At 39.1% G+C, this 24,435-nt stretch overlaps 1 protein-coding gene across 1 annotated transcript in view; it reads left to right on the forward strand.

Annotated features, from left to right (window-relative positions):
* The window catches only part of UGGT1 (UDP-glucose glycoprotein glucosyltransferase 1), a gene marked incomplete in the record, with an annotated part of 2,149,769 nt that overhangs the window by 2,120,206 nt on the left and 5,128 nt on the right, over positions 1–24,435 (forward strand). Inside the window, 1 exon segment of the mRNA XM_044070228.1 lies at positions 7,763–7,931. Within this exon segment, the coding sequence (XP_043926163.1) occupies positions 7,763–7,931 (169 nt within the window).

Raw genomic sequence — 24,435 nt, forward strand, 5'->3', positions numbered from 1 at the left:
GAGAATGTGAAATATATATATAAAAAAGTAGCTTGAATAAATATATTAAAACAAATGAATATGATAAACATATTAACAAAGGTCATCTGTAAAGTGCAAATGTGCCATCTCTGTGAAATCCATAAAAATATATATATATGTATATATGTACAAAATATATACAAAATCATTTGCGATTTTTTAATGCTGGTTTCAGAGGAACATATTGATTTAGTCCTGGTGGGTGGTGTGCCCTCATTTTAAGTATCCATTGTAATTCCTTCTGTTCTAAAATATTTATCAAATCACCCCCATTATTACTATCATTAATGATTTGCAGAATCCTAAACTTAAAACTATGTTTCTCATATTGCATTATATGTTTCACTAATGCATTAGCTTCATTATTTTTCTTTATATCATATATATGATTATAGATTCTCTTCTTAAATTCTTTTGGTGAGCCCAATATAAAACGCCACACAATGTTCACATGTGGCTAAATAAATGACATTACAAGTGTCACATGATGCATGGAATCTGGGTGTAAATACATAGTTCAAAATGGGATGTGTAAAAGTTTGTACTTCTGTAATATACTTACACATATTACAGTGTTTACATGTGAAGGTGCCTACATTTACATTGGGCTCTATATCTATTACTAACTTCTTCCTATGTGTTTTACATAATAGTCTTTTTAGATTCTTATTGTTCCTATAGGTGAACCTAGGGGTTTCACCTACTAATTTTAGGGTTCTATCATCTACTGTCAACACCTGCCAATGGTCACTTATAATGTTTTTAATCATCTTATTATCATTAGTGTATGTTGTAATGAAATGAACTTTTTCTTGATATTTGAAACATGATTTCTTATTATGACACCAATGACTTCTTCTTATTTCTGTGTTAATTAAATTATCTGTGGTTCTGATTACCTGATTTCTAATACTTTTAACCAGAATCTTGTTATAGCCCCTTTGCAAAAACAATTCTTCCAGCTTATCTGCTTGAATTCCAAGATCTGACTTTTCTTTGCATATCCTGTTTAGTCTAGTAAATTGACTTTTTATTATGCCACTAAAGACATATCTTGGATACATACTGTCGAAGCTAAGTAATGCATTTTTCCAGCATTCTTTTCTATATAAATTGGATATAATCCTTCCATTATTCATTTTTAGATTTAAATCTAGAAAATTTATTTCTGCATAAGATGCCTCCATTGTAAATCTTAAATAACTTGATGTACTCTCTAGATATTTTAGGAAATTTTTAAACTGCTCTATTGTACCCTCCCAAACAATAAAAATATCATCCACAAATCTGGTATATAGTAAAACTTTCTTATATAGGTCATTATTGAATAAATATTGTCTTTCCCACCAATTAACCACTAGATTTGCATATGTATTAGCGCAGGGTGTGCCCATGGCAACACCCCACTTCTCTAAATACAATTGCTCTAAAAAAGAAAAAACATTATTGGAAAGAACTAAATCAAGTAGCTGACAAATTAAAATAACCTTATTTCTACTTATCTCAGGGTAAAACTGAAGTAATTCTCTGATAGATTGTATACCCTGATCATTAGGAATACATGTAAATAAATTTCGTATATCTAATGTGACCAATAAATGTGTTCCTTGCTTTAGATCCATTTCAAAATGTTCAAGTATTTCTAGAAGTTGATAACTATCTTTTAGAATGGTGGGTATTTGGTTCATCATGGGAGTTTTTTCCAGGTAAATGGATATATTTTGTGTGGCCCATCCTTCACCATCTACAATGGGCCTAATGGGAGGTGGAAGTAAGTTTTTGTGCATTTTAGGTAAAGCTTTGATATTGGGTATCCGGGGGGATTCCACAGTGAAGAAGTCATATAATTCTTTGTCAATTTGAAAACACATTAACATATCATATAACTCTTCCTTAATTCTATTTATAATATCAGAGAACTGTATATCAGAAATCTTAATATAAGTATCTAGATCATTCAACATTATTAACATTAAAGAAATATACTCTTCTGTGTTAAATATCACCAGGCCTCCCCCTTTATCAGCAGGTCTGAAAATTATGGAGGGCTCATTAATTAGTTTCTGCAGAGATAACCTTTCATTTGCATCCATATTAAAAAATAATAAACATTTTCTAGCACCTTTATAAAAATACTTATAAAAACTATTCTCACAAAGTTTTATGAAACAATCTATGTGTGTAGGTAAAGGGGGGCAAAAAAGACTTTTTTTCTTACAACACATGGTTTCATTCTTAAAATCTAAATTACATTGCTTTTTGTCATAAAACATCAATTTCAGTGCTAACTTTCGACCAAACGTTCTTAAGTCAATTAAAATATCATGTAAATTACTGGCTTGCGAGGGAATGAATGATAAGCCTCTATTAAGGAGGCTAGCTTCAGAATCAGACAATACATAGCCAGATAAATTAAAATTGGTGGGAAAGACAATCATACAATCAGACAATACATAGCCAGAAAAATTAAAATTGGTGGGAAAGGCAATATTTATTCAATAATGACCTATATAAGAAAGTTTTACTATATACCAGATTTGTGGATGATATTTTTATTGTTTGGGAGGGTACAATAGAGCAGTTTAAAAATTTCCTGAAATATCTAGAGAGTACATCAAGTTATTTAAGATTTACAATGGAGGCATCTTATGCTGAAATAAATTTTCTAGATTTAAATCTAAAAATTAATAATGGAAGGATTATATCCAATTTATATAGAAAAGAATGCTGGAAAAATGCATTACTTAGCTTCGACAGTATGTATCCAAGATATGTCTTTAGTGGCATAATAAAAAGTCAATTTACTAGACTAAACAGGATATGCAAAGAAAAGTCAGATCTTGGAATTCAAGCAGATAAGCTGGAAGAATTGTTTTTGCAAAGGGGCTATAACAAGATTCTGGTTAAAAGTATTAGAAATCAGGTAATCAGAACCACAGATAATTTAATTAACACAGAAATAAGAAGAAGTCATTGGTGTCATAATAAGAAATCATGTTTCAAATATCAAGAAAAAGTTCATTTCATTACAACATACACTAATGATAATAAGATGATTAAAAACATTATAAGTGACCATTGGCAGGTGTTGACAGTAGATGATAGAACCCTAAAATTAGTAGGTGAAACCCCTAGGTTCACATATAGGAACAATAAGAATCTAAAAAGACTATTATGTAAAACACATAGGAAGAAGTTAGTAATAGATATAGAGCCCAATGTAAATTTAGGCACCTTCGCATGTAAACACTGTAATATGTGTAAGTATATTACAGAAGTACAAACTTTTACACATCCCATTTTGAACTATGTATTTACACCCAGATTCCATGCATCATGTGACACTTGTAATGTCATTTATTTAGCCACATGTGAACATTGTGTGGCGTTTTATATTGGGCTCACCAAAAGAGAATTTAAGAAGAGAATCTATAATCATATATATGATATAAAGAAAAATAATGAAGCTAATGCATTAGCGAAACATATAATGCAATATGAGAAACATAGTTTTAAGTTTAGGATTCTGCAAATCATTAATGATAGTAATAATGGGGGTGATTTGATAAATATTTTAGAACAGAAGGAATTACAATGGATACTTAAAATGAGGGCACACCACCCACCAGGACTAAATCAATATGTTCCTCTGAAACCAGCATTAAAAAATCGCAAATGATTTTGTATATATTTTGTACATATATACATATATATATTTTTTATGGATTTCACAGAGATGGCACATTTGCACTTTACAGATGACCTTTGTTAATATGTTTATCATATTCATTTGTTTTAATATATTTATTCAAGCTACTTTTTATATATATATTTCACATTCTCATATATATAATTGTCTATATTTATCAAATTTCATATATTTTTTTATATAGAACAATAAGTTACAAGCACATAGCACTTTATTTCAAAGATGAACTATATATTTTGCGTTAATTTTAGTCCAGCTTGTGGTCTAGAGGCATAAGTTTGACTTTATTGTGTACCGCTTATTCATTTATTTAAATGATTGTGTCTGCACATATATAAGGAACGTGATGCATATATTTTTATGTATTTTTAAATCTAAATTTGTATACTTAGGTTTTATATATATTATGAGATTAGTTTAAGAATGTTCAAGGTGATATAGAATTTAATTATAACGCGATATGTTACATGCAATACATTTATATTTGAAATACATTTATACAATTCTATTAGAGAAGTTGGCTATGGCTTTAAAAGCTGAAGGTTCTATTAATTAATAAGATAATGACCTTAATTGGATGCAGGATATGCTATTTAAACTGAGCTTTCTTGATGTATAATGAAATCTGATGAAGCGTATGATACATACGCGAAAGCGCTCATTTCGTTTTCTTTTACTTGTGGAATAAAGAAGGTTTTCTACTGTTACGCTGCTGGCTAATTATTGGACTTTGTTGAATGTAATTTGCCATTCCGTTCTGGTTCTACTTGTGTTTTTTTGCTACCATTTTCGTGGATTGTGACAAGAGTTCCAGTACGAGGTGAACAGTGTTTTTGACTAGCATGTAGAGAATACTTAACTAGATAATGTATAAGCCTTTGGTATTGAAATGCATATGACAGTATTTGTAATAAAGGACAGGAATACATTATTTTAAGAAGCTCATTACACTTGGAGACTTCCAGTCATCTCTGCAGGCTTTACCCGTAAACTAAACAGAATGTCATTCGTGTGGTCAATAACCTGTACAGTAATCATTTTAAGCAATGTATCTTGAGCTTATTTCTTGTTTGCTTTTCATTTTTTACTTTGATCATGTTTTCCCCATGAAACAAGTAGATAGTTGTCAGGCAGCAGGTCTTTTTTTGGATAAGAAACATTTTTACAAGTGGGGGGCATCAGAGATTTCTGCTTTCAGCATTGTATCTTGGTACTTTAATAAAGTTGAATATAAATTATAATTAGAACTGTAGTGCAAGAAGTGGTTTGAGTTGAGCGCTGCTTGTTTTTCTTATACTTGATTTTGATCATGTATAATTTATTTTTTCATGCCTCACAACCTTTTTGTTTCCATCTAGATATTAAGTAAGCTGTCATGCAGCCAATGCATTGAAATATTTTTATTCTTCTACACTTCATTTTGTCTTGATTGGACTCTCATAGTGACGGTTTGACACCCAGGGCAGTGTATTTAGTTAGTTTTTGTGGTTTTGAGCATAGCTCCTCCCCTTTCTAGTTGGCTGCACCCCTTCCCATTGACCCCATCCATTCAGCTCTCTCCTGCAGCCCCCCTTTGATTTGAAGTCACCGGCCGCCACTGGATTTGAAGGTTTTTCTATATCCTCTGCTAAACTGTAAAAAGCATTTTTGAGAGGCACTCTTCTTTTGAGACCACTGTTTAATGACCCAACTCCACCACGGGATCTGAACTTGATACTGCAAGCATTAATACAATTCCCCTTTGAACCAACAGCTAAATGTGACCTTAAGTTTCTTACTTGGAAAACAGTCTTTTTAGTAGGCATTACCTCAGCTAAAAGAATTTCAGAAATTCAAGTTTTGAAACCCCCCCTACTTGATCTTTCATAAAGATAAGAGTTACATTGCATAGATTTATAGGTAGGTACTAGGTTATCGGCCCTGGGGCCTATATAAGCCTAGTCAAAAAGGTTCCCTGGCTTTTGCCACTCAAGAAAATTATTTTCCTCTGCCCCTGTCAAGCAGTGGCACAGAAGTGATCCCCGTGGTGAATTTTCCATTTCCCATCCAGTTGTCAAGGTTTTTCTTAGAGGACCAATGAAGAGCTTTGCTTGACATGAATGGGTAGTTTACTCCAGAGTATGAGAAGTCTCTGGGACAGGAATCTATCCCTCCAGCATGTTCTGTTTATTGTGGTGACAAGGTTTAGGTCCCTGGAGCGTGTGTTTCGGAGAGATTGGGATTTCTTTAAGTGTAGCATGTCCAACAGATCTGGGTTTGACATCGTTTTGTAGGTTAATCAGAGATTGCCTCTGAGTAGGTGATATGCGACGGAGTAGAGATGGAGTTTTTTGAGACGGTCTGTGTATGGCATCTGTTTGAGGCCTGTAATCCTCTTAGTGAGGTATTTCTGTGGCCTTTCCAATTGCTGTAGGTATCTTGTGAGATACATGCCAAACGGGGCATTGTACTCTATAATGGGTCTGATGAGGGAAGAATAAAGAGGAACAATGACATTTTTTCTAGAGGAGAACACTTTTGTAATGAAGTGCATGGTGCAGAAGGATTTCCTGACTACTGTGGCGATGTGGTTATCAAAGGAGAGACTACTGTCCACCTGTGTCCCGAGGTCTCTTATCACACTTTCATTGTTTGGTGAGCTACCGCCTATGTGGTAGTTCATGGGTACCAAATTTTTCCCAAAGAGGATGACCGTGCTTTTCTTGGCATTGAGCTTGAGGCCATGACTTTGACACCAAGCATCTGTCGCTGTGAGGCCCTTTTGTAGAATGTCTACATCATTAGGTGATTCTATTATGGCTCTCAGTTTGCAGTCATCTGTGAACTTTTAGCCAAAGACCTTCTGTGTTGGCCTACACTTCAGAGAAGTAGATGCCGAAGGTGGTGTCAGAAGCCATTATCAATCAGTCCATTAATTTGCCAGTATTCTTTCCTAAATTTGCAAACAAAGATGATTATGTTACATTTATTGGATATTCACAGACAATTACATGTTTATCTGCATAGGACAAAAGATGTCAGAAAGAGACCAATTGTTTGCTGTACAGATTTGAAATTGGGTAAACCAGTCACAAAAGTAGCCAGGTGGCTGACTGTATTCCATTTATCTATAACAAATTGGGTCTTACCTTAGCTAAACTTGTAAGAGCCCATGCAACTAGGCCCATGGCAGTTTATTCAGTATTTGTATCCAGGCTTTCCATGGATGACATTTGTGCAGCAGCAGCTTGGGCAAGTCCTCATACCCTTATCACTCATTACAAATTAGATCTGACCTCAAGGGGTAGAGCATCTTTTAGTTCTACTGTGCTTGGGAATATCCTTCCTTAGAGTCCACCCAGGGTTTTAGGTAGCTGGAGACACGGTCCCAACAGTTGAGTATAGAATGAAGATTGACAACTTTAAATAAAAATGTTATGTGCTCACCATAACATTTCATCTGTGTTGTCCATTTTCAACCTTCCTCAACTCCCTGCCTACCAACCCCAATCCTTTGTTTCTACAAACTTCTAGAGGAATGAGATGTTCTTAAGACATCACTGACCTTTTGATTAAGCTCCTAATATGGTTTCCTCTGTAGAATGTACACATTTGTAAGTATTTCTTTATAGATGCATGTTAACAGATACATTTTCTGGTAAAATCTGCAAGCAAGATCTTGAGGTATGTTAGGGGTTGGTGCATTATGGCTAAGGGGAGAAGCTCGAGAGCTTTTTGGTTACTGTGAGCTTTAGTAACGGCTGAGTTGAATCCGGGGATCGGATCCAAACCCAACAGTTGAGGAAGAATGAAAGTGGACAAAATGGATGGAACGTATATATATGGTAAGTATATAACTTCTTTTTTCTTTTTTATGAAGGCATAATTGTTCATTATGATAATGACCTCTTCCTTTGACTTTTTTGTTGCAAGTATGGACTTGGTATCAACTTCCTAAATAACTAACGAGCATTGGCTGAATCATAAGCCACACTACACTTGTATGTAATTTCCAGTTACTGAAATAGTATGATGTCACTATTTCTTTTTCAGTGTAATAATCCAATGACCAAGGAGCCTAAACTAAAAGCAGCAGTACGAATTGTCCAGGAATGGCAAGATTATGATCAAGAAATTAAGCAGTTGTATAACAAGTTTATGGAAGAAAAGGAAAATGGGAGCATCCACATAGGTCATACGATAACCTCACAAGGTAGAACAGGTAGGTTGTACATGTTATGGTTCTTTCTGGTAGATAGCACATTAGTAGATATGAAACAGAATTTAGAGGGAAATTGCTACAACTGTGCAGACTTCTTCTGTAAAGTATACTGCAGAATTTATTAATGTTAAGTTGGCTATCTCGCCTTTGTTCTTGCTGGTTGGGTTCAGAGCCGATCCTCGGCTCCGACTCTGCCATCTTCAATAGCTCGAAAGCTGTTTACTGGCTCGAGGCTACCACTTATCCTATAATGCCTAGCAATAGCTACCCAGATCTCGTTTGCCACTTCAGCTGCGAGGTGTCATTTTTCTGGCTCAGGCTTGTATAAAGTTTTTTTTTGTGTAACTTTCTTCACTAGAATTCAACCTTTCTAGTATTTTATTATTAACAATAGTTTTGTTTCTGTGATAGATAGTTGTTAACTTATAGTATCCCTCCTTTTTCTTGTAGAACTCGTTTAACTTGGAGAGTTCTTCCCCACCCCTCCCCCCGACCACTTCTTGTCAGGCTAGCCGTTTAAGTTAGACGCATTCCTATTATCTTAAAAAAAAAAAAAAAAAAAAAACCCTTTAGCTATAGTCTTTCTAGTAGTGTGTATTTTGTAGACTGTATATTGCTTCGGGTTGTTATTGTTATAATTGTTTTTCCTTCTAATTTTAAGGATGCCAAAGGAATCCAAGGTTTCTGCGTTCAAGAAGTGTGACTCATGCTATCAGAAAATGTCTCTGACAGATGGGCACACTTCTTGCATCTATTGTATAGGCGCTGTGCACCTGCAGGACTCTTGTTCTATTTGCCATGCCTTTAGTCCAAGAGTCCTGCAGGAGCGTAAGAATAAGCTTATTCTTAGGGGTCTTTTAAAACCCCAGGATTCACCGGCCAAGAGCTCACAGCCTGTGAAATCCCCTAAATCCACTAAGCCTTTGGCTGAAAGTTCAGAGCTGTCTTCGGTTCAGGATTTACCTTCTACATCAGTTCCGGCTGGCACCGACAAGACAATCTCCCCATCGGCTCCATTAGAGGCTTCGGAGCCGTCTCGGTGCCACAAGAGGCTGAGGTCCCCTTCACTAGAATCGGTGCATTTGGCGCCTTGGTCTCCTTTACTTCAGAGCGAGCGTAGTCACCGATCCTCTCACTCCTCTCTATCCTCTAGGCTGTCGGATCACGATGTGGAGAGAGTGGTCAGTAGGTTGCTAAAGTCACAGGCACTAGCCAAATTGTTGTGCAGCCCTCCTCAACAGGTATTGGCTCCATCCACTTCTCTCGATGTTCCTCCTCCGACTCCAATGAGATCGGAGCCGGAGTTCGTTGGGGTTCGAGTAGTGGAACCATTGGCTCCGATAACTCTATTTCCTTCGGTTCCTACGTCAGCTTCGATTCCCTCGGTGGTGCCTTCCATCGAAGGATCTGGGCGCTGGGGCTCCCTCGTCGGCTCTGAGGCGGCGAGTGGCATCGGACCCTTGTCCGATCCCGTTCTCCCTCTCGGAGCTTCGGCGCAGTTGAGCTCAGCTCCTACATCGGTCTCGGAGCCGTCTCCCTCGGTGCGGAGAAAGATGCTTATTTCTTTGGAACTGGAGCTTTCTCTGCATCGTGGCAGGGACGCCTTCTATGTCATGCGGAGTGTGCTGTCCCCTGAGTCAGCTCCACTATCAGCCCCATCGGCTCCATCCTTTGTAGTGCCTGTGCCAATCTCTGCTCCTCCTCCAGACCCTAAGCATAGGGAACCGATGCTCCAGGATACCCCATTGGGTGTTTCCTCCTCTTCTGATCACTCAGAGGAGCCCCCTCGGAAGAAAAAGTGTAAGAGAGGAAGCACATTGACTCCCCCAAGTCTGTCACTTCTGATACAGACTTTGATGATTCGGAAGGGACCCTGAGATCCCCCTCTGAAGATGTTTCCTTCTCGGACATCCTAGAAATGCTTAAGCAGAGGGGAAACTGGAATCCCCTAGCCCCTTCTGAGGATGAGTCTGTATTTCTGGATGCCTTCAGTTCCCGACCTTCCACCTCCTGGGTGTCTCCACCTTTTGATCCACTTATGACAGTGGTGGCTCGAAAGGCTTGGTCAGCTCCGAATACAGTGGAACCAACTCCGAGGAGACCTAGTAAATTTATTACAGCACCCCAGGATAAGCAGTTCCTTTTGAAAGGTGTCCCTGTTGATGCTGTGGTGGTAGCAGCAGCCACCAAAAAAGAGTTAGCGGAGACCTCTTCATCTGTCCATCCCCATAACAAGGAGTCTAGGATGATGAACAGATATGGGAAGTGAATGTTCGCTTCAGCGACCTTCTCTATGAGGTCACTGAACTACCTGTGTCATTTTACCTGACTTCAAAAGGATCTCCTTAAAGAGCTCGGAGATACCCTCCAAGATCCAACAGCTGAGGATGCACAAGCCAAGGTAGCTTCCCAGCTAGCGACGCTTAATTCTGTGGTTAACTCCTCCATGAGGCTCATTTCCTCTACAGCCGATGGGGCGAGTAGAGCTGCTGGTACCGGGGTGGCCCTTATGAGGCATGCCTGGATGCGACTGTGTAACTTTGCGGAACCCTTTTGAGCATCCTTCACCAACACTCCCTTTGATGGTTCCTTTCTTTTTGGACCACAGGTGAAAGACACTTTGACTAGGTGTGAGCAAGAAGGCAAGACTCTCTCTGCCATGGGAGTCTGTTTTTCCACTCCCTCTAGACCCTACCCCAAGGGTTAGAAGAGTGGGAAGGTGTGGTTCCATAAATCTCAGGGAGCCTTGCCTGACACACCTAGTGATTTTTCCTCCAGAGGCAGAGGGGGAAACAATAATAATAGACGCCGCCCTCGTGGCAGAGGGGGTCCACAGAACCAGGGCAGCAGAGAATCCTTTTCTGATAAGTCCTTCCAGCATCCCTGAAGGGTTGCCCGGCTGCTCAACTCTGGAGGCAGTCGGGGGAAGACTTTCGCTGTACCCAAAAGCCTGGTGAAGTTTAACATAAGACAGATGGGTATGGTCCGTTACATCCGGAGGTTACAAAATTCCCTTCCATCAGCCCCCTTTACAGTCAAGGAAGATCCTCCCAGATGTTCCACCCAATCTGAAGGAGCAAGCAGTAATAGAAGTTTCAAAACTGCTAGAAAAAAAGAGCCATCCAGGAAGTCCCGGCAGACCAGCACAGATCCGGAACTTACTCGAGGTTCTTTTTAGTACCAAAAAAGACAAGGGGACTGGAGACCGATTCTGGATTTCAGCAGACTAAACAGGTCTGTGCAAAGAACAAAGTTTCAGATGGTCATGCTACAGTCCATTCTACACTTTCTGGGTCAGGACAATTGGATGTGCTTGATAGATCTTCAGGACGCGTACTACCATTTAAAGATGGACAGGCACTCCAGGAGATATCTTTGCTTCCAGCTGGGGGCCAGTCATTATCAGTTCAGAGCTCTGCCCTTTGGTCTCACCACAGCCCCCAGGGTGTTCACCGCATGTATGACAGTGGTCACGGCTCACCTGAGGCATCAAGGATTCCAGGTGTTTCCGTATCTAGACGACTGGCTCCTTACTGCTACCACCAGGCATCAGCTCATACAAGCACGGGACTACACAATCACAATCTGCTCCCAGCTCGGCATCACAATAAATTTAGAAAAATCTGCCTTGTTGCCCTGTCAATCTATCACTTACATAGGAGCAGACTTAGACACAAGGGATATGTTTGCAAGGCTACCACCAGAAAGGGTGCCCGCAATTCGTCATCAGGTACAGGTTCTGATGCAGAGCAAAAGGATCCAAGTCAGGTACATCCTTCAAACTCTGGGTTCCATGGCAGCAGCCATTCTCCTAATCCCACTGGCGCGCTTTCATATGAGGATTCTTCAGTGGCTTCTGTTTACGCAGTGGTCTTTCCAAGAGCTACCCATGTCTTACAAGATCATGATCACGGATGCATGCAAAAGGCATCTTTCTTGGTGGATGGTCTCCCCACTAGTTACTCAGGGCAGACCTTTCATACAACCCCCTCTGGTAGCCACAGTGATGACAAGATGCCTCCCTGATAGGGTGGGGGGGCATTATCTGGGCAGGACAGTCCAAGGCACGTGGCAACCTCACGAGTACCATCTGCACATAAATGTCCTGGAAATGAGAGGCGTGTTCCTAGCATTGCAAGCCCTTCAAGACTCGCTCTCTTCCTGGGACCATTGCTATTCAAACAGACAACATGTCAGTGGTGTGGTACATCAACAAGCAGGGCGGAACGAGGTCCTACTCCCTGTGTCGAGAAGCACTTAGACTTTGGCAGTGGGCAATTTCCTCCCAACGTTTTCTGATTGCGACGCACATCCCCGGGAGATCCAACATCATAGCGGACAGGCTCAGCAGAGCTATTCACATGCCTCACAAGTGGTCTCTGAATCAGGGAGTTGTGAATCTTGTTTTCTGCAAATGGGAACAGCCTTGTTGCGATTACTTTGCCACCCCCTTCACCAGCAAATGCAGCAACTCCTTCTCCCTTCTTCCACTTCTGGGTCACACACCCAGAGACGCTGTAGTCCACGATTGGCCCCAGGGACTTCTTTATGCCTTTCCTCCTTTCCCTCTGATACCAAAACTTATACAGAAAATAATATAGTTGGGTTGCAAAATGATCCTCATTGCTCCGTACTGGCCTCGACAGATATGGTTCCTGTTCCTGTACCGTTACCTTTTCAATCAACCCTGGACTTTGGACCCAATTCCAGACCTCCTGGTTCATCAATCAGGCGGGTTGCATCAATCCCTCAAAACTCTCCAGCTCACAGCTTGGTTGCTCCACTTCCAACCTTAGCCAGGCTCCCCAGCATTTCCACAGCAGTCCATAACATTATCCGCTCCTCTTATAAGTCTACAATGAGGAAAACGTATGCTAGCAAATGGAAATGTTTTTCTTGTTGGGCAAAGACTAGGAATGTGGATCCCTTTTCAGCCCCAGTCCACGAAATCTTGGAATTCCTAGCTCAACTGTTTCATTCTAGGTCTGCTTCTTCTACAATCAGGGTACAAATGGTGGCCATTTCTAACTTTCATGTTGGTTTTTCGAACTCTAACATTGTCTCATAAACTATGTAAAGCTTTTTTGAGAGGGACAACTCTTCTTAGGCCTCCAGTGAGAGATCCCCCTCCTCTTTGGGACCTTAATTTAGTCCTAACCTCCTTAATTCTGCCCCCTTTTGAACCAGCAGTGTGCTGCTCTATCAAGTTCCTATCTTGGAAGACACTCTTTCTGGTAGCTATTACTTCAGCCAGACATGTCTCCGAACTTCAGGCACTATGTGTTCGTCCACCATACTTGGTATTTCATAAGGGCAGGGTTGCTCTGAGGACTAATCCCTCGTTTCTCCCTAAAGTCTGCTGAGAAAATAATTTAAACCAATCTATAGATCTTCCTGTGTTTTTCCCTAATCATACCAACAAGGCAGAATGCAAACTACACCAGTTGGACATTCATAGACAATTACATTTTTACCTGCACAGAACTAAAGAAGTAAGGAAGTTGGACCAACTATTCATCTCTTACGCCTTGGGCAAACAAGGTCTCCCAGTTTCCAAGGTATCCCTGTCCAGATGGTTGTCACACACTATTTCTTTCATTTATCAGTTAAGGAACAAATAGTTACCTATTAAACCAAAAGGTCATTCTGCTAGGGCCTTGGCCACCTCTGTAGCCTTCCAGTCTGGGTTGCCCATGGATTCCATCTGTGAAGCTGCTACGTGGGCAAACCCTCATACCTTTATTTCTCATTACAAGTTGGATATGGTGGTTCCACTGTTCTGAAGAGTCTGTTCCACTGAGCCACCCAGGTTTTTAGGTGCTAGGGACGCTGTCCCATCCAGCAAGAATGAAGGCGAGATAGACAACTTAACATAAAGAAGTTATGTACCTACCAAAACGTTCCATGTTAGTTGTCTACATCTCGATTTCCTTCTTGCATCCCACCCTCCATCCCCCTGTCCTAGTGGATCGAGAGGAGTTTTTTTCTCTTTCACTGGCTGTGTGTTCTCTTGTTTCCTCTATTGACTTAAGAGAATATGTCAGGTATAGTCAACTGTTTCTTGACTGGTTTATTATGTTGTTATGTCTGGAGTTAGCTATTTCAAATGAAATCTGGGGCTATAGCTAGGCATTATGGGATAAGGGATAGCCTCGAACCAGTAAACAGCTCTCGAGCTATTGAAGATGGCCAAGTCGGAGCCGAGGATTGGCTCCGAACCCAACCAGCAAGAAGGAAGGGGCGAGATGAAGACAACTAACATGGAACGTTATGGTAGGTACATAACTTCTTTTTTCTGTATATCGTCATGTTAAGAAACCTCATGTCTCTAGAGCATTTGCATTTTATCTGCCTTTACTTTGAGTCATTTCTGTTAGAAGCAGAGATTAAAACTTGATGAGATACTAGAGGAAATAGTTTCCCAAGTTTTTTTTTTTTAAGAGCTTGCATTCAGTATGTTAATTATGTTGTCTCATGTGATTATGGACCTTGAGGTTAGCATTAAAAAGCAGTCTTATTTTGTGTATATTTCCTAGCAGGTCCAAAATATGAAGTGCACCCCCAGTATAGGAGTCTGTGTCTGGCATTAGGATTATGGTAGTTCCTACAGGCACACCATTGTACCCACTGTCTTAATGTCAGTGTTTATAAAATGGGGAGCAACTCCACTTGCTCATTAGTTCTTTCCCTCAGTAGGGCAGAGCTGATTTTCAGGTTGGAGTACCTGGTTCAGACTCCACTCTTTTACTGTTGTAATCACCCTTTTTTTTTTTTTTAAGCCTTGAATTCATTCTCTGGATATTTATCATTATTGTCATCACCATCTCTCTGTCTCTCCCTTTAATCAAAAATAGCCAGTGAATAAGTGGAATGTAGCTAATAGAAGCCACTTCAGTGTAACCTTGTCCACTGCTTATCTTATCTTGTGCTCCAGTCCAATATGCAGTTTTGCACCATGTGCAAAAATTTTGATCTAGTGACACTGAGAGGATGACATCTCCTACAGGTTCACCACCTTAATTGCAAACTCACCACATTGCACCATAAGGAATCATTTCCCACTCCGTCTTCAACCTGACCTGAAAGTACTAGGGAGAGAAGGTTCCCTATTATTTGAGCGAACGTTCAATATTGCGAACGCCACTTTATCGACAACTAAATGTCGAAAAGGCCAAATCTGAAACAAACGGAACAGCGATTTTTTTCCTAGGGAAAAAAAAATCACTGGGCCATTTTTGGGACTTTGCCGTTTTCTCCACTGTGGTGCGATCTCGGAGTCGGTATATTTAAGTAGGTGGGTGTGGGGGGCAAAGCCCCCCACTTTATTTTGTGTTTGGGTGTTTTTTTTTTTTTTTTTTTTTTTGGCTGACCAGCAATTTTTAATCCCTAGGAAAAAAAAATTGCCGTTCCGTTTGTTCAGCATTTGGCCTTTTTGACATTTAGCTGTTGATATAGCGGTGTTCGACATTTTGAATATTTGCTTATTTAATAGGGAAGTGGGAGAGAATTTGTGAGGCTCCTAAGAGGTAACAACATGCATTAAGGCCTCTTCTTAAAGGGGAAATTGAAAAGAAAATGAAACCGTGTAGAAAAAAGCATTAAAAGTAAGAAAAAATAGCTTGCACCTTTGGATGCCTTCTGTGAAATGTAAATCACCATCATGAGTCTGAGAAAGATGAACTCTTAATCATTGACTACTACAGTATGAGACTGCTGCAAATCACTTAATTCCTTTCGATTTGAGACATTGAGCAATTACCAGATCTCTAGGTATTTCATATGGAGATTGGCCAGTTTCATTGTTTTCCTCTTCATTTACCACCTTAAATGCTAGTGTTCTCTCCAGACCTGGCTTTTCATGTACAACTGCAAGTTGTAAGTCCACCACAGGCATTATCTACATCCATTGAACAAGTAAGATTGTCATTTGTGTGGCTGCCATTTACCAACACTTAAAAGCGAAATTATTGAAGTCAGGCATTTGCCAGTCCTGTTTAAGTACCTATAGACCACAGTTCACCCTATTGGCAGCATATGGGAAACTTTCTGGGATACTGCGATAATGCTCTGTAATCCTTGTCTGACTTCTGTGAAGTACAGCCAAAGCCCAAGCAGCTCAGCAGATATCTGTCTTTGCAAAGCCTGTGATTTTTGAGAAAAGTTTTGGAGATTTCAATCCAGATGCCAGTACCACTAGAAATGGTGCCAACATCCTGTAGTTACAGTCTGGACCAGTATGGAAATTGTTTTACTGAGCGTAGTACACTGATTACTTTGTCTAGTTTCAGGCACAGCCCAGGTGAGTACACTCATACAAAAGTTGAAAGAAAATCAAAAAGGGTACAAATTTACAGAAATGAGCAAAAGCAGAACACAATTTACCAATCTAATACCCAGCAGAAACACACAAAAGAATTAAAAAGTATTTACATATGATTTGAATATGTAGATCTACAAAGCTGTCTCCAGAAGGGAAGAAAATTGTATGCAGTATTTACAAAATTGTTACAATCAAGTGTTAAAGCAATTGTACATTTTTGATGTGTGGAAGAGGAGGAAGAGTATGATGACACACTTACACATGGCTTGCTTGAGAAGATGTGTTTTGAGTTGTGGTTCTAAATTATTAAGAGGTTTTTAAGATGTGGAGTAAAGGAGGGATTCCAAGAGTTTGGTGCCTAGAACTGAAAATAGTGATTGGTGCAATGCAGTGTAGTCTAGTTGTAGTAGGTTTAGAGTAGGACCAACATGGCAGTGAGTGCTTAGACTATAGTCAGGAGCTTTCGTGATGAGCTTTTCCACAAGGACTATTAATAAATCTCTGAGCCACAAACAAACTAAAATATAATATATACTGCTACTTGTTTAAAAAAAAAAAAAAAAACTTTATTTCTGTAGTGCCCCTGCCAAACAGCCTTTAAAGGTTTTCAACTTAAAGGCCATTTGGACAAAGCACTAGAGAAATAAAGCCACTTTTTAACAAGAAAGTGTGTATATCTTCTACAAGGTGGGACTTGGTTTCTAGATGGAGTTGATAAACCAGTGACCCAAGTCATCCTGGGTAGTTTACAAACCATGCCTCACCCAACACATACACATACTTTTTTTTAACCATGCATAAATATCCACATTCCTTTGAATTTGCCTTCCTGATCATTTGCTTACCAGCAAGATTATTATAAATTATATTTATTGTGTAATAAAGCAATATCTGTCTGTTTTAAATATGGGTAGTCTTTATAGGTTCATAGGTGTTTACTAGGTTAATGACCACAAAGGCATTTTTAAGCCTAGCTATGCATCCCAAATCTCTGACAAGTTCTGATACCCTTGATAAGTGTAAGCAGGAGCTTGAGATGAAACATTTACAGGTTGCCTGTGTCCATTAGAGACATATCAGTTACGGCCACTTAACTACATACACAAACATCAGATTATGATGACAATTTGCTACACTAAATGATTCTTATTTGCTTTACACAAATGCACACTAGTCTTACAAAGCCCAGTGAATGACATTTTAATTTGATCGTGACAGCAGGCTCAGTATTTCTCATCCACAGACAACCTCCATAGTCGGCATTTATAAACCCATCATTAATTCTGTTCACCTCAGATGTTTGTTTATGGTAAAAAAAAAATCAGTATTTGTAACAGTATTTGTTGCACAGTAATATATTTCAATTTTTTTCATGCAAAGGCATTACTTTACTCAAGTTAAGCAGTCTGTCTTTGCAGGACTAGTGTGTACTTGTGTAAAGAACAGAGTTAGTTGTTTTCATCCACAAACAGCCCCCTCCTCAAATACTCACCCATCAGTCATAGCTACTTTGCTGTGTACATTTCACTTGGCTGTGGTAAAAAATACCTATCAGCCTCCTTGTGCAAGAATCAAGGACAAATTCAAAAAGTGATGAGGGCCAAGGCCCCAGAATTAGGTTCATATTTTAAACATTGTTTCTGTATATTTACAAAATTGGTGGAATAAAAGATTTATACATGCATTTACTGAAGGACTTGGAGTGTGCAACTCACATAATTGTTATTATTTAGTGACTGCACCTGCTAGAAAACCACAAATTTTTATAATGGACAGACCAAAAATATGACACAAAAATCAGGGACACTTTCAGCTTTGTTTGACACAGACGGTGAGTAAAGTATTCCAAAAAATTTCACACTAATGGGCACTTGTCCTGTAAAGCTAGACTGCTTAAACTGAACAAACTACAAATGGGTAAATTGTTTTATCCACAGTTACCCCCCCCCCCCATGTAGCAGTTTTGGCCACTTTGCTGACTGTGTACCCATCAGACACCTGATTATGATTAATAAAAATAATGACCATTAGACTTCCTATAATGGTGGATAGTCAAGTTGAGCCACTGTCTAAATTCTCCATGGGAGTATGTTCATGAAAAGAAACTGCTGGATGCAGTGTGTTTTCAGTGAGCTCTGGATGTGAGAGTTCTCCAAAGTGTTTACTGCAATTGACGCAGCTGGATGTCTACAAGGATTAGAAATGGGGAAGAGAAAAGTGCTCGATGTAATAGACTTGTAGAAAGGGGTTTGGAGTGGAATGGCTGTCCACCTGGCACCTGGTGAAAGAAGCAAGCCAAAACATACAGTGACAAGTCCTGCTGTCATCACAGAATTTCCAATTAACTAGATGTTAACGAAACTGGATAAAATAGATGCAGAGATCAAGAACTGAGATGATGTTGAGCAAATGCTAGCAACACTGTTATGTACTTAAGGAACATAATAAGGATGTGAAACAAGGCCATACATATATTACAGATCACCAGGTTAGGTTAGAGGAACATGAGGCACAACTCTCAGATTTTGAAGATAGGGCCCAATAAAAATCTCTGAGCAATAGGTATAGTAGAACAGAAGAGGGTCCTTTGTAAGAGACTTGTTGAAATGGACAGAACTGCCAGGCTCTGAGATCAGACTGAAAGGATGCACAAGATTTTTGGTCAGCGGGCATGAGCAATCTGAAAGAATTCTTATAGTTGCTAATGAGATTCCTTATATTCGCCTTAAAGGAGAATCATAACTCTACTGTGGAAGCCTGGTAAGAATTCTGTGTTCAAGGAGAACCATATATTCCGCAGATTAACAACAAGGAAGGGGGCTGTTTAGATATGGCTTCCACACTGTAGACTGAAAGGTATAACATTTTGTATAATATCTTCTGCTTTCTGTAAAATATTTTTCTCAGTGGAGTTGAGACATTCCTGGGTCCAGCTCAGGTTAGGTCAGCAGCTGAGTGGTTAAACTCCAATAGGAAAGCATGCAGGAGATTCAGCTTAAGAATCAGCCAAAGGATTATAATTAAAAAAAAACACATAAGTCTTTAGCCTTTCCCAGTATTTAAGCAAAAAATGCAGCAAAAGTTAGTTTGCTTTGCACAGGATTACTTGGTAACTGAAGACAGCACAGTGTTTGCACAGAATTACTCAGTAATTTAAGATCTCTACTTTTTAAAAGAATAAAAAGCAAAAGACTTGATATAGGTAGGTCTCTTAAAAGTTAAAATCATTGTTAAAAAAGTGACTGTAGTAAACACACTGCAGATTATAGGTACAGTAAAAGAAAGGGAAAGAGTTAAGGAAAGTGATATATACTTAAAGCTGATCGAGTGTTGACTGAGTGGTGAGATAAATTCGTTGAAGTAGTTGGTGATTTGTACTGAGCATGAACTAATATTGCCCTACAGCAGAACTTCTTTGAAGATTTTCCTCATTATTTTCTAGGTTTTTAAAAGGGTGAAATTAAAAAGGCTTGGATGTTAACCCCCCCCCCCCAAGAGTTGAAAAGGGAAGGAGAAAATATGAGGATGTGAGTTTTTTCTCAGCTTCACCACAGTGTTGAGATGGTGGTCCCATCATTAGCTTTGGCATTTATTTAATTTATTTACTATTTGTTTACTGGGTAAATGGACTGGTCTAGTGACTCTTTTCCGGCCCCATCCCAAGCTTAGAGAGCAGCAAATACATCACAATCTTTCTAATCAGCAGTATCATATAGATAAATTCCAGAAATCACAGCAAAACACCAGAACACACAGCCACGGGCTAAAAATATGTAATTAGAAGTAGTAAAACAGTAGTAAGCACTTTCACAATGAAATTGCTTCATCAGACTGCCATTAACAAAAATGGCTTTTGTGGTCTTGGGTTACTGCAGATTCCACAACTGGGTAAATACTTTGGGCCTATTATGAATTTACTAGGCCTGGAGGCTGTATCCTCCTGTAAAGGGAAGGATACCCAGAGAATGCCTACAAAAGTCTATTATAGGTGTTTCATGATAGGCAGGTTATGTATATCCCTAAAGAGGCTAGTCAGCTGGTAAATAGAATGGAGAACATCGCCTATCGTAGTGTCAGCTCATGCACTTTTCTTAGTGGAGCTGAGTATCAGTCCAAGGAATGATTTAAAATACTGGCATTTTAATGATTCATTTGCTGTGATACAGATGTTTATGGTGGAATGTCAGAAATGCATGTCTGAGATACTGATTAGTTAGAATAAGTGACAGAGGAAAATTTAACTCTGGGATAATTGCAAAGGGGTATGGAAAGATTTTTTACTGGACTTTACCTGTCAGAAGCGGAGTTTCAACAGATTTGTGGTTAGAGAATGGCTGTACTGGATAAGATTGGTGCAGACCTAGTCAGCTGGGGAAGTGGAGGGGGCTAGAGAAAGATATATGGGCAGGCCAAATGGAAATGGAGACAATATTTCAGGAAGAAGGATAATTTAGGACTAGGGCATTGGTGAAACATTTCACTTGTAATCCTCCTAAAGCACAGAGCACCTTATTAGTATGGCTAAGGCAGATTAAAATAGAGAAAATGGTACTTCAGATGCTGAATACACATGCTGTGTGTATTTTAAGGGAACCAGATGTTGTATTGCAAGAATTCTAAGTGCACTTTAGGCAGCTATGCCAGGAGGAAGGGGGATTAGGAAGAATGGTTAAACAAGCTTTCTGGGAGAATTGGAATATCCTCAGCTGAGCACGCCCTCCCCTGGTGCACCCATTAGTGAGCCCAGTGATGGAACAAGAGCAATTGGCCTTAATGGGTAGAATCCTGAGAGGTAACTCCTGCTCCAATGAGATTGCATTAGCGTTTTATCTTTGGGGGGGGGGGGTTTCTAATATTACAGGAACTGAACACAGTGTTTAACACAGTCTTTGACACAGGATATGGCTGTCAACATATTGGAAGAGGGCAGTGATATCAGCCATTTTGAAGGAAAGAAAATATCCTCTCTGACCGTCCTCAATTAGGCCCATATCTATTCTTCACCAAGGCTGTAAGAATATGCAGGCAAAATGTGTAAATTGCCTAAGGAAATGGCATTTGATTAATTTGGATCAACAGATGCAGACAATCCAAATGTTTGTTTTTTTCCATTACTGTTATTTATCTTTATGTTTCTGCCCTTGAACTCAGAAAATTTTCTTCTTAAATTTTAAAAGCTGCAGTAGTGTTCTTTACCTGGTGACAGACTAGGCAAGTTTGTCTTGGGATGAATGGGTATTGCCAAAATTGGGGGAGGTCTGGAGCTGCAAGACTTTCATTTGAACTGGTGAGTAGCTTGGCATAGGGTATTCTGCCTATGGCATGCTCAGGCCCAAGTTCAAAGAAAGATAAACTTGGGAGAGCAGCAATGAAACAAATAGGACTTGATCCAGGTACTTTTTTATGGTCAAAGATTGTTGGAATAGATAAACCAAGGATATAGAGGGAAGTGATAGAGGTTTACAAATGGCTTTTGAGAAAACTAAGACAGAAACACACATACCTGTGGCTAGCTTTTCTAGAGGCAACAGTAGAAGAAGGGGTTGAAGTAGTCATATCAGAAATTGCCTAGGAAAACACCAGGGAATGTATTACTGGTCTCAACTAGAAGAGGTTAGAATATTTTAACATGGGTGAAGTGTTGCTCCCTTTGTGATATAAAGGGGTGCAACTGTTTAATATTGGTACACTTAGAGTTATATAAGAGAATGGTAGGAAGTAGGAGAAGAGGGAAAGAACCTTCTACACGGGCAAGACATGTTAGAAATTAGAAACCTAAAAAATTGATATCTAAGAAATATATATAAATTTCTAGATGAAGTAAGAACCATCCTAAACAGAGGATGGAAACAAAATTGGGACAGGTTACTAGGAAATGGATTTCAGAGAAGAAATTGGATGGGGGTAGTTTGACTCCACAGTTTCACCCTTGTTAGGGAATTTCACATCTTTGCTTGGAAGTGTCTGCATAAATATTTTTGTATACCAACTAGATTACAAAGAAGGCACACAGAGACATCAGTGCAATGTTTGAGATGCCTGAGTGATGAAAGGGACACATGGTGGCATGTCTTCTAGGCATGTACAAAACTAGCAGTATATACAACTCTGACTAGGAACTGGATGAGGATAGATCCTGTGTAGATACATGAACTCTGAAAGATGAATGAACTTTCCAAAATGGAAGAAGTCTTGAGAAGGGGATGTTAAAGCAGAGTGTGAGAACAAATGACTATCATAGTTCCGTAAAATGGATGAGTTACCGTAGTTAGGAGAAAGAAAGAGTGAGCAATTCAAGAGTGGGACTCCAAGGGAGAGACAAGAACGATTGTAATTTGATTTTTTAAAGAGTTGTTGAGTCAAAAGTTAAGACTATAAAAGTGGTTGAAGTGAAGATTTATGGGAATCAAAGTTGGGCAGCTGGGGATAACATTAATGTAGAACGGGGGGCAGATTGCTACCCCATCCTTTTGAGTATGAGAAAATTATGACTGGTGTAGAACTTGGTTGCAAAAGGACAAAGAAATGAGTTTTAAAAGTGACAAGTATTACTACCATGCACTTTCCTTGAGTTGAATGGGACATGTTTGTTTATCCAAATAGCTCATTCGCACAAAAGTTACATTTTTGTATTTAAGTGTAGCTTATTGCTTCTTGTTAAATGAGACTAGTTTGTTGTGACATAACTGTCAGTAAAGGCTGTTTTGTGGGGGAAAAATTATAAAACCTGGTTAAAAAATGTGTGTTTTGCTACCACAGACCACATTTAACCACAAGGCTGCAACCATTCACTTTACAGATTTATATTTTTAAGAGCAAATTTTGTTATACTATTTGTTAACATTGTTTAATGTTTTTAGATTTTAAAATGTTAGAAGACTTGTTTCAAAATGTGTGTGGCAAAGTCAAAATTTTTTTTTTATCTGTAAACTTCAGTATTGGGCTAAATCACTGTTAGATAAAATGTGTGCAGACAGGTGGAAGAGAGTATGTTGCTAGTCGCTGAGGTGGATTGCTTAATATGCAGTTATGCACACATATGACATTATTTACACATACCACTTCCTGAGCAGAGGAAGTTGATATTAACTACCATAAACCCTTACCTGTGCAAACTTCACTCACCTAACCACCGACAATTTGGACAACTCTGGATAAATATGGCTAGGCTTGTAAGGGCTGTAGGGCCGTTAGCCTAGTAACCTTGTATGTACCTATGATAAATAAGTGCTTAAAGTACTTTGTGACAATATTTTTTTTAAACTTTGCATTACACAAGCACCCTTTGTGAAGTATTCCCTTCCAGTGTGCTTCATCCTGGAAAGCCAGACCAGAATAATTGAGCAAATGACAACAGTCAGTTTTTATCCACAGACAAAAATAATCCTTGTATGCAGGCCAGCAGTCATAGCTACTTTGTTGTCTGTGTACGCATTTCAAATGTCATACTGTAGGAAGAAAAAATCTAGATGTACTGTGACTGAGTCACAGTCTTTTTCTTCTCTGTTTTACACAACTATACAGATGCAAGCCAGCTACAGCAAAGTGTACTGCCCTCTCTTACAGTTTAAACTGCCCTTATTTGCCATGATTAAAAAAAAACTTGCCTTTTGCTACCACAGCTCGCTGCTCTTAGCCGCAAGTCTGCAGTCATCCACTTGTTTACTACAAGAGGATTTCTGCTTGCTAATATCCTGATGAATCATGGACTCGTAGGATGTAAGAGGCAAAAGCTGAGGCTGCTTTACTTAGGGTCACCATGAGCTGTTTATTTTTAAGTAAAGAAACATTTCTTTACTTAAAAAGGGAAGAAAAAGTTTCCTAGCTAAACCAATGTCACTCGCTTGTGCTGCAAATGCACACATTGTTGGCTGTGTGAGTATACAGATGTAAATATGTGCTGTCATTTAACACTTTTTATTAAAACTAAAAAATAAATACGTTTTGTGTTTATGTTCAGCACATAAGCTAATGAAAATGAGTTAGTAGTGATGAACATAACAAAACCTTTTAAAATAAAATTATTTCTGAGTTGCTGAGCATGGGTCCCCTAGAACTATGTGGTCCCTGGGCTGACTCGCTGAAGATATCATCCACCATTCTGTACTTCCAAACACATCGAAGTTCATGTGTTTTTTTAACAAAACCACTTTTCTTTCATTGTTTTCAACAAGTTTTTATTTT

This window comes from Protopterus annectens, chromosome 4.part1, assembly GCF_019279795.1.
Source record: "Protopterus annectens isolate FY-2018-M chromosome 4.part1, PAN1.0, whole genome shotgun sequence".
NCBI lineage: Eukaryota > Metazoa > Chordata > Ceratodontiformes > Protopteridae > Protopterus > Protopterus annectens.